General features: G+C 48.4%; 1 protein-coding gene across 6 annotated transcripts in view; it reads right to left on the bottom strand.

Moving 5' to 3' along the window:
- The window catches only part of Epha1 (EPH receptor A1), a 14,912-nt gene extending 5,201 nt beyond the window's left edge, over window positions 1-9,711 (bottom strand). For 2 of the 6 annotated variants that reach the window (XM_028776444.1, XM_028776442.1), the window contains exons 1-10: window positions 9,627-9,711; window positions 8,702-8,769; window positions 4,385-4,666; window positions 2,385-2,787; window positions 2,013-2,168; window positions 1,370-1,714; window positions 1,131-1,258; window positions 755-905; window positions 399-495; window positions 124-185 (exon numbers count right to left, since the gene is read on the bottom strand). In XM_028776444.1, the coding sequence (XP_028632277.1) occupies window positions 124-185; window positions 399-495; window positions 755-905; window positions 1,131-1,258; window positions 1,370-1,714; window positions 2,013-2,168; window positions 2,385-2,787; window positions 4,385-4,666; window positions 8,702-8,769; window positions 9,627-9,711 (1,777 nt within the window). Of the gene's footprint in view, window positions 1-123; window positions 186-398; window positions 496-754; window positions 906-1,130; window positions 1,259-1,369; window positions 1,715-2,012; window positions 2,169-2,384; window positions 2,788-4,384; window positions 4,667-4,901; window positions 5,004-5,609; window positions 6,051-8,275; window positions 8,308-8,701; window positions 8,770-8,963; window positions 9,112-9,626 lie in introns of those variants that run through there. The other 4 variants (XM_028776443.1, XM_028776447.1, XM_028776448.1 and 1 more) reach the window with 4 other exon arrangements.
- Window positions 9,712-10,845: the final 1,134 nt, after the last annotated feature.

Below are 10,845 nucleotides of genomic sequence, written 5' to 3' on the forward strand. Positions count from 1 at the left end.
CCGACCTCCCTCCCTACCTCGCTCTCTCTCTCTCACTCTCGTTCCCCCTCTCTCCCCCTCTCCCTCTCTCTCCCCCTCTCTCCCTCTCTCTCTCTCCCTCACTCATTCACACTCCTGGCTCACCTCGATCGACATTGGTGGTGCGTTCACGCTGCCTCTGCTGTCTCTGTCGCTGGCCTCTTCTCCTGTGGAAGTAGGGAAGTAGGGCAACTTCTTCAGGGACTCAGGGAAACCTCAGTGGTCCAATGAACTTTGGCTGAATTTGCCACAGACATGAGAGTTGGGTGTGAGGCATGTCTGAGCTTTGGTTTTAGGGGACAGGAGGATCACTGGGGATACAGCCTTCTAACAAGGCAGAGGAAGCTCAGGTGGATGGGTAGGGAAGACAGAGCCAGCACCTTGAACGGAAGACATAAATCCCGATCAGTAGAGCTATTCCAAGTAGCAATCCAAAGATGACGGCCACAATCTCTCCTCCGGTCAGGCTCCTGGAAACTGGGTGTCAGAGTTCAGAGGGCTGAGGGCTCACAGCCGTTAGAGGTAATAAAGGCTAAAAGGTAGGGTCCCAAGTCTATCCAGGATCAGTTTTTAAGTGGACATTGGGTCTATGTTTCCCTTAACAGAGCTTATTGAATGGGTACCTTATGTACATAAATACAGAGAAGAGCAAGGGTCACTTAAAAATAGGAGCTGACGTGTCTCCAGGAGATGACAATTGTGTATGTTCGGGTGGGACAAGAGATAGGTAACCTACCTGGTGGGCTTGTCCGAAACTCATGGTCGGGGGAGAAAGGACCAGGCCCCAGTGGGGTCAGCGTTCGCACTCTGACAATGTATGTGGTATCTGGCTGAAGTTTTGTCAGCAAGACCCTGGGTTCCAGCACCATCTGGTGCCATTCTTCATCCTGTGAGTGGGACTTGCATTAGGCTGTGCTGAGCCAGGCTTGGTAGAGAAGACAGAGAGCCATGGCAGGGCCTGGACAGGGTGGGCTGTCACAGTAAGTCAGAGATCTTTGCAGACATTTATCCTGAGAAAGTTTGTTTTGGATATCCCCCCCATCCTGTACCCCAAGTTAGACATGCTAGGGTAAACCCCAAACACTGAATGGTGTCTCCAAGTATTTTCTGACCTGGTTCAGCACATGCAGCTCATAGCTCAGATTCCCTCCAGGATTTCGGGGTCGGGACCCTGCCCAAGTTAGCTCCAGCTGCCTTGGTTCTTTCTTCACCAGCTTCAGTGACAGGCCAGAGAGTGACTCTGGACACCCAGAATGATAAGGTTGAATTCGGAAGGTAAGAAGGAATAACTTAAGTTGTTCCTCCGCTGCTTCCCGCCCGTTTCTCATTCCTGTGGTCTGAGGTGCCTCACCTGCATGCCCCATGTTGATACTGAGGGAAGCGCTGCTAGGGCTGGAACTGTCCAGTCCCGACACTCTGTTTTGGGATTTGACGGTAAATGTGTAGTTGGCATAAGGCTCGAGGCCTTCAACTTGCACAGTAGATGCAGTGAGCCCGGAGGCCGCCGGGGAAAAGTGCACACCTTTTCCACAGGGTTGGCAGGGACCCCCATCCTGTGCAGTGCCCCGACACTGCAAACACTCCACACTGTATCTGATATCACGGCGTCCCCCTGTATCTCTCGGGGGCTCCCAGCGTAGAGAGAGCTGAGTCCCTGATGCAGAGAAGCTCAGATTTTGGGGAGCCGATGGGGGACCTGTGGGAGAAGAGGAGTTATCAAATAGGTATCCATTTACTCTCACCCAAGCCGCTGACCCCTGCTGCTATCATCCCAATTACATTTTCCAAAGCCCTCATGAGAGATTAAACTTCTACCAAAGAGGAAGTAGTATGCAACACACCTCTGCATTCTAGAGAGAACAGAGGGCAGGGAGAGGCTATAATCAGTGCCTGACTACCTGAGTCTCCATTACTTGATAAGCTCTGGAAGTTCTGGTCCCAAGGAGGGTCTAGCACCTGTTGCCAGATCGCCAGGCCCTGACTGCAAGACTCACGTGTGCATGCTACCTGGGGGCCTTCCCCAGGGGCTCGATAATGTCCATTTTCACAGGTACAGATGGTAGACCCCTCAGACTCTGCTATGCTATGTTGAGGGCACTTGAGACAATGGAGTGTATTCACATCCATTCGATAGAAACCAGTAGGACAGGCTGGAGAGAGAAGGCAGGACCATGTTTTTTTGTTGTTTTGTTTTTACATGAAAAACAAAGCCTTTATCTCCCTCCCTTACCCTCCCCTCCCGCTTTGCTGGACTTGGAACACCCCCTAAGACATCCCATTGGGTTAAGAATCATGGAAGCCTTGTTTGGGGAGCTGGAAGCCCCACCCAGGTGGTCCCTGGGGTTTCCCACTTCCCCATTTCTTACCAGTGCACCCCACATTTCCACTGCTTTCCTCATAGCCAGGCTCGCACTGGCACTGACCCACAGGTACCAGCCACTCGCCATCAGGGCTGCAATGCATGCGTGGTGTACCCGAGGACCCCAAGCTGATCTGTGCATGGGAGAGGCAGGTTCCTGCTACTTCTACCAACCCTCCAGGTCCAGGGAGAGTGTCAGGGAAGTGGGCCAAGCCATGCACAGTCTCTGCACAGCGCTGGTAGAACACCCTTACAGACACTAGCGCCACACAGGAACCAGGGTTATGGAAAGCTAGGTAGAGGCCACGGCGGGTGAGGTGACCCAAGGAGCAACGCTCCACATTCAGCTTTACAGAGCCAGATGCCAGGTCTCTGATGGTAAAGCTCTGGTCTGCTGCCACAGTTGTTACCTGGGGGAGAAGAAGGAATGATGTTAAAGCCCATGTTTCATCCTGTATAAAAAACAACGCTTGATTTAATATAGGATGGCTACCTCTAGTCCAAAAATCTAAAACGTGAAGAGTTCCCAAACCTGACGATCCCTATAGCACACCACAGCTGGCAACTTTCTATATACTGTCTCATGTGATTGATCACAGTAAAGAAATGGAAAATTGGCTGGAGAGATGGCTCAGCGGTTAAGAACACTGACTGCTCTTCCAGAGGTTCTGAGTTCAATTCCCAGCAACCACATAATGGCTCATGACCATCTGTAATGGGATCCAGTGCCCTCTTCTGGTGTGTCTGAAGATAGTTACAGTGTACACATATAGATAAGATAAATAATTTTGTTTTTTTTTTTTAAAAATGGAGTCAAACTAAAAAAATTATACAAAATTTCTTTTTTTTTTTTTAAAGATTTATTTATTTTATGTGAGTACACTGTAGCTGTCTTCAGACACCCCAGAAGAGGGCATCAGATCTCATTTCAGATGGTTGTGAGCCACCATGTGGTTGCTGGGATTTGAACTCAGAACCTCTGGAAGTGCAGTCAGTGCTCTTAACCACTGAGCCATCTCTCCAGCCCCTACAAAATTTCTTCAAAACATAAATGAGTTTCATAATTAGAATTAGGTCCTATTCCCAAGATATGTCTGTATAAATACTCCAAGGTCTGAAATCTGAAACACTTCAGACCCTAAGCATTGTGGTTAAGGAACATTCAATGTATACAACTACGATGGAAGAACTCATGATGTGTGAGGTCCCCAGGTGAGCATTTTATAGACATGTTCTTTGGCTCATGAAATAACCCTATGAGACAAGATGTCTTACCATTTTACTTTGCAGAAAAGGAAACTAAGGCTACAGCAAACTAATTTGTCTAACAGATAGTATAGTTATGACACGATGGACCTAGGATTGGAACCCAGACAGCGGAACTCTACGGACCATAAAATTTCCACCACTGGGAGGTGCTCCCGAGCCTGGTGCCAATGAGGTGATCAGTTACAGAGTGTGTCATAACTGATTTATTACCAATAACAAACTTTACAACTTTCGCTCTTTGGAAAGAAATGAGAGCACATCCTATAAAAATAAGCTCCAGACTGGTTTGCATTCTAGTATGTTCCACGCTAGGAAAGAACGGCACAGGACTGGTGATTGGCAGCCAGGATCTGTCCTGTGTAGTTCCAGCAGTATTTTTGGGGGCATGTCACATATGAAAATCATGGGCACTGAAGTGAAATGTCTGAAAATCTCCACACTATGCTTCCCCTTTCAACAACAGCATCGAGCTATTTCAAGGGATGCAAGTAATAAAGTTATTATATGATGAGGTAACTAATGTTCAGAGAGGTTAAATGATGCCCTTAAAGCCAGGGCACAGCCAGTGGTACTCAGTACAGCCTTTCTGGACTGGTGTCCGGTCCTGCCTTCTTATTCTACATTCGCACTTGCTTCCAGTTTCTTCTCTGTTTCTCCTTGCCTGAGCTGGATCATGGTGAGGACCAAGGTAAGGATCTATATCAGAGAAGGGATGGCATGAAGAAGGGGTGGCAGCACCTTTTGGAACAAAGGCCGTCGGAGCTGAATGCCCACATCCTGGTCGCTCTCCATGTAGAAAAGGTTGAAGGTCTCTTTGCATCCCAGAGGCCCGGCTCCCCCTGGGAAACTCTTACAGTCCCGCACAGTGAACTGCAGTTCTACATGGACTCGTGAAGCTTCCTCTCCTCGGTAGATCCAATTGGAGCGTAGCCAATGGTCAGTGTCTCCACTTTCCTGTATTGGGCAGTCTTGGTACATGTACAGGGGTGTCCCATTCAGCATCTGTTGCACCTCACTCCACTGCAAGAAGAGAATCAGACTCAGTGACCAGAGTCACTGCTCTCCGAGCTCTCTGGTTAATGGACCTCACCGGACCTTCCAGCCCCAGGACAGTAGGTTAAGTGTTTCAAGCTTGGGTGTTATTTGGACTTGGGGCAGATAAGCTAGCAACCCCTTAAGATCCTAGCCAGCCCTGGTTGGTCCCTTAGTTTCATCTGCTTCAAATACAAGCATATAGGTGGGAATTTTGACCTACTTTGTCAGGAGAACTGTCAGGTACCCACAAAGGTAAAGCTCATTCAAAAGCCATCTTCTGGTTTGTTTAGAGCCTTATCTTTCAAATAGTAAGGCCTCTGCTCTTGAAGGACAGAGACAAAGAACAGTTTATATGGGGATCTCACCCTCTCCAATATTCCTTCCACTTATAGCCACCACCAAAGTCTCAACAGTTAGCTGGACTCCCAGGTACTATCTAGTCTACCCCTTGACTTGTTTTTTTCCATATTGGAAGAATTTTTTAATTTAGTAATCATAATGGCTGGCATTACCATAACTTACCACAGGCCACTGATATAGAGCCAGTGTGGAGTGGCTTGTCCAATATCTGAGGCAGAGTTGGAGGACAAAGGCAGGCACTCCAGGTATAGAATTTATAGTCTTAAACCTCACACCTAGCAGGTTCAGGAATTGACTAACAAAGGTTAGGTCTCCCCATCCTTCCACCTTTATTCTTAATGGTTTGGAATAAAGCTGTCTAGACCATGCTCAAAGCCTCCTGAGAAACAGTCTAAATGGTTCTGCCTTGTTAGAATAAATGTCATACAAGGGCTATTCTGTAATCTCCTTTGTTATAACAAATAATGCCCTGGAACTAGGCCTATAGAAAACATACAGACCCATCTCTTGTTGCAGTATATAAGCAGCATTCGAGCATATGGACGCACCATAATCCTCAGCCATTCACCTGTTGTTGGGTAATTAGTTTCTCGCTTTTTTTCCCTTTCATTTTATTCCAGGCAAGCAGACTGATGAATGTGAGGTTTCCATAGAACTGCTGAATCAATAGATAGATCTCAAATTTTATAAGGTGTTGGTGCATTGGCCTCCAAAGGTTTTTATCAGTTTACACTTCAGCAACAAGTGCAAGAGAGTTCATTTTCTAAAAAAAGCTCATCAGAAGAGATATTAATGTTCTTTTTGTACTTTGTCGGTTCCATGGCCAAGGCAGCCTCGTTGCCCTCCCAGTCACTTTTCTTGGAAGGAAGTGGTTGTTTCTCCTTTGTTCATCGGCTATGTATATGTTTATGGACTTCTGTTATTTACTTGGGTGAGTTTTTAAAAAAATACAGTGTAAATACTAATCATTTGCTTGATATGTATGCTTCAAATATTCTCAGCTGTGCCACATTTTTGCCAATGACATCTTTTATGTGAAAACACATTTTTATATTTTGCATAATAACATGAGTTGGGCTATGTGTTTTGGCTGAGATAATAGAATTCTTTTTATCTTTTGGCTTGAAAATTTTGTAGGTTTTTTTGTTTTGTTTTGTTTTTTAAACTTTATTCTTACTAGAATTTATTTTTTTATTTGCTCATAGAAAAAGGAGAAGAGTTCATCCTTTCATTCTGTCATGAAACTTACAGACTGGATGTATGGTGACCAATCAGTTCTTTGGGGGGTCAGTGCACATCCTCAACTATATTTATGTGGCAGTGTTTGAGATGATCACTAGCAAAAAAAACTATAGATACAGGATTAGCACATACAAGCTGCCCTTCGGTAAAAGAAACTTACATCTTTGGAAGGGATTGAAATTAGTGAGCTAACACTGCCAGGAAGAAGGCTACTCACTGAAAACTTCTTTAACCCCAGAGATTTTTAAACTGGGCACAGCAGGGCAGCCTTTGTTGATTTCACACTTGGGCCTGTCACCACCTCCCTGCCCCCACTCCTTTCCAATGCTCAGGGTAATACACAGGCTTCAACCCTCTGAACTTTCCTGGAACTTCATCCTGTGTGAATGAAGGTAATTAAAATAGTGTTTCTCCTGTTCATTCATCATCTGTTGTCACTTTCACAGGCTTGCTTAGGGGGAGGGTAGGAAGTATTTCTGTCCCCAGCAATATTTTCCACATTGACTAGAAGTTCCATGGTCATCCACATGAGAGTCCAGTACATGTGGATTCTGTGTTTGGACTTTCTACTTTGTTCCCCTGGCCTGGGTTTCTTGTCATCATTCCAGGTTTTAATTACTGTTGATGTTCTGATTATCTGTTGCTGGGACCGATACCATACGTCATCTTTCTCTTAAGTGTTTTCTTGGCCAGATGTAGTTATGAAAGCCCACAGATTTCATAAAATAGTTTACTGATATTTGAGATCCCATCCCATAACATGATGGAGAAGAGACTGAGGTCCTAAGAAAGTTGACTCTGATATTTTATTCCACTCCAGTGAGTGGGCCCTCATGACTTAAAAAAAAAAAATCACTAATTAAGAACTGGTGGGTGGGGCCATTTTGAAGCACATAATTCTGTATTACGTCACAGAGTTCAGAGATCAAGAGGGATGTCCAAAGGCCACAAAGCTGGACTGAAAGGACACCTGGAGTCTATTGAGGGGAAACTTTGCTGGGATGATAGGGCCCGGGCAGGTGGACAGGGTGGTGGTGGTACTGTGCTGCAGACCAGTAGCCAGACTGCCAAGGTTGCAGCTGGAGCCTAGGGAAACAGATGCTCCCAGCTGCAACTGCCTCTTCCAGTTCCAGCAGTGACAGATGGGGACAGTTCTGGGGCCAGGAACAACACTGAGGAGCCTTTTCACTTGTCACTCTGGAGCTGTTGGTTGCTACATGGGTGTATTCTGGGAGCTTGGCTCCAAGGACTTAATCTGTTTTAGGAAGAGGAAAGGGACATGGAAAAGAATGGGTGTACAGTTGCTTGTGTACTACCCTTCTAGCATCGGACGTGAAAGGGGCCTTGCTTCCACTGGGGCTCAATTGGGGACGAGTTATTTGGGTGGGGCTGGTAGAGCCAGTGGGAGCCAGCAGATGGTCCTGTTGCCTTCCTTATGGGTGATTAGCTGGTTTATGAGATGAGGCACCTATTAAAGCTGGCCTAATCCGGGATTTTCCAAATGGCCCCTCCTGGAGGATATATTATGGTTTAGTCTATTAACGCTAATTATAGGCCAGTCTGTGGAAGAGCTCAAAGGGGAGCCTCGACCCTCCAGTCCAAGAGAGAAAGAAGGCAATAACCCTAATCCCAGAAACAGCAGCAACACATGTCTTGAGTACTGGAGTAAGGACAGAAGCCAGAGAATAGGACCAGGACCAGTAAGTCTACAACCCCAGAGGCATGGTTCTGTGGTTCTAAGTCCCGATCTACTGGGTTGCAGCAAGGGTGTCTCTGGACTTTGGGTCTGAATACAGTCTCTATGACACACTAACTGTCCACCTCTGCTCACCAAGTCTCAATGACACCTAAGGAGGTTAGTGACTTGGAGCTGTTTCTTTTCTTTCTCAATCAGCTGAACTACATGGTGTTTGTGGAGCGTGCCTGAGAGGGATGGAGAGTGCGCAGGGCCATGGAGAAGAGCAGTTTTTAAGTTTGAGGGAGTTAAAATACCTTTGAAGACTGATGAAAGTTTTGGCTCTCTCCTTCAGGGAAAAAAAAATCCATACATCATTTACACTTTTATGGAGCTCTCTAATGTCCTGAAATCCATCCACATAACTCCGCTGTAATGAATAGAGCTGAGACTGGAGGATGCTTTCCAGGTGTCTCAGTACTCATCCAGCCTTCCTTAGCACTGGCACACTCTCCCTAGGAGATGAGAGCTCAGCCCCCACTATGGTAGGAGGGTGAGGGAGTAGAGAGTGAAGTTTGACACCCCCCCAACTCCGTTCAGGAGGCTCTGACTCAGCTTCCCCTCCCCCTCTTGAGGAGACACTTCCAGTTTTTCCTGCTCTTTTCTGTTCCTCCACCCACCTCTCCACCCCGTTTCCCACTGGCCTCGAGACTTGAACTTTCCCAGGTCCTTCAGACACTTACCCCAGTCTCTGGGGGATCCAGAAGCCAGCCCAACTCTCCTTGTGCTGTGCTTGTGTCCATCAGAGTGACTGAATGGGGAGAAAAGAAGGATGTCACCCCTGGGGAGGAGGGCCCAACCCCCTACTTTGGGTATTCTGGGACTCCCCAGTTCGAGGCTGCCATAGTGTGACATCCTGAGGCAGAAGAGAAAGGCAGAGTGGGGCAAGGGTTGGGGGAGTGGTGCCTGAACCAGAGTCAGGACAGCAAGCGTTGGAAGAGCAACCTCAGACATGGCACCAGCGGAGCCCGGGAGAACGTCTGCAAGGATGCCATGGGCGGACGTCAGGGAAGCTAAGCCTTTGTAGTCCTGAGTGGGACCCTGGCAGGGGGATCCTGCTGGATTTTGACTCCAGGCGTCAGTGGCCTGCTCTGGTAGGTGAGGGCAGAGAAGGTGGGGCACTAGGCAAAGCTATGATTTTGGGAAGTGGGAGGGGCATGGACAGAGGGTGTGCAAACCTTTAGGTGTAAGGTTGGACCCCTACACCTGGCAATCCCGTAAATTCTAACCCTTCCACCACTGGAGGATTAGTTGTGTTCCGGTTAGGCTGGCAGAAGGAGGCTTTCCGCCTCAGACTTCTCAGGGGTGGGCACACGGAGGGTCCCATGATGCTGCAGTGGGAGTGCAGCTTCCTGGCTGTGGTCAGGAACTCCCTCTCCACCCGCAGCCAATAGTGCTGGCCAACAGGGTAGGGGTGACTGATCCCGTGGGCAGGAGTCTGGGGTTAAAGACCAAAGATTGGCCTGGCCAATCGATCTCCCCGCTACTGGGGAGAAGCCAGGGAGAAGTAGTGGGGCGCGGGGTGGGGGAAAAGGGCCTCCTCAGGAATGCCAGCTCTTGCAGGCTGCTGCCCGTCAGCCGGGAAAGGGAGAGGGCGGGGGTCGGTACCTTCCTCGGCGCGCGCCCCCGGGGGCAGCGGGGCGCAGAGCAGCAGCAGCAGCAATGCGAGCCCCAGGGGCCAGCGCCGCTCCATGGCGCCGGCCGGGACCTGGGACCACGGTCCCTACGGCTGGGCCAGGTCGCAAGGGACTGGGCGAGCCAGGCCGGCTCGGGGGGGGCGGGGGGGGGGGCCAGATGATGGGCGGGGCCTCAGCTTCACCTGGTTCACCTTCTTAAAGGGACAGTAGGACAGGAAGGAAACTTGCTAGACAGGTAATAAACTTTAAAACCTGGAGGCGTCTTGGTCGGAATGAGACGGAGGGCGCCGCCTAGTGGGGGTTGCTAGGAATTGACTAGACATTCTGAAGCGTACCCTAAAACCCAACCCAGTTATGATCCAGCTTTCAACCGACTTCGGCTTGACTTGAAAGAGATCTCCGTTTTCCTCCTTTTCTTCTCTGTAGACTCGAGACTTGTCATGCTCACTTGGAAATCTAGAAGTGGGAGACACTCCTTCATCCTTTTCGGCTTCGATGACAACCATGCAAATTGGTACAATCCTTAGCAAAGTCAGGAGGAGTCTTCAGAGAGAAGCTGGCGTGACCAGGGTGTTTAGTGGCAGAGAAAGATTGAGATTGAGAAAGGCCTGCAGGCAGGGAGCCTCAAGGTGCGCTCAGGGAGTGGTACATGGACCAGTTTGACTGCTGGGGTACAGCACTTGTCTTGGGAGCCAGGGCAGAAAATCAGGTGCGGACCAGAGCCAGAAAGGGTTTGGTAAACAAGAGGAGGAGTTTGAACCTTGCCATATACCCACAGAGCAGACACGAAGATCTGGGGAGCATTCCCAGTATAGTTTTAGTGAAGAAAGGAGCTTGCTACTTAACGCGGCCTTAGTGGTGGCATCTCTGGGCTCTCTCTTTGGGGCTGCTTCCCATCCTACTTAATAGATGTCTGTTCAGTCTTCACTATGTATGTGCTTTAAGCTCAGAGACAGTACAATCCTTATCCTAAACAAACTACTTGTCTGAAGAGGACTAGGAGTAAGGGGAGCTGACATCAGCACACAGATGACTATAAGGTAAACAGGACTGAACCCCAAAGAGATGAAAACAGGCTGACAGTGTGAACTGTGCAGTCACTTAACGGCTCCAGTCCCTGGAGCTCCTCTTTTTCATCCTTTTCTGGCTTCACCCCATTAATGTGACTCACACACATATTTTGTTTTTTT

Source organism: Grammomys surdaster, unplaced genomic scaffold, assembly GCF_004785775.1.
Source record: "Grammomys surdaster isolate TR1022 unplaced genomic scaffold, NIH_TR_1.0 269, whole genome shotgun sequence".
Taxonomy (NCBI): domain Eukaryota; kingdom Metazoa; phylum Chordata; class Mammalia; order Rodentia; family Muridae; genus Grammomys; species Grammomys surdaster.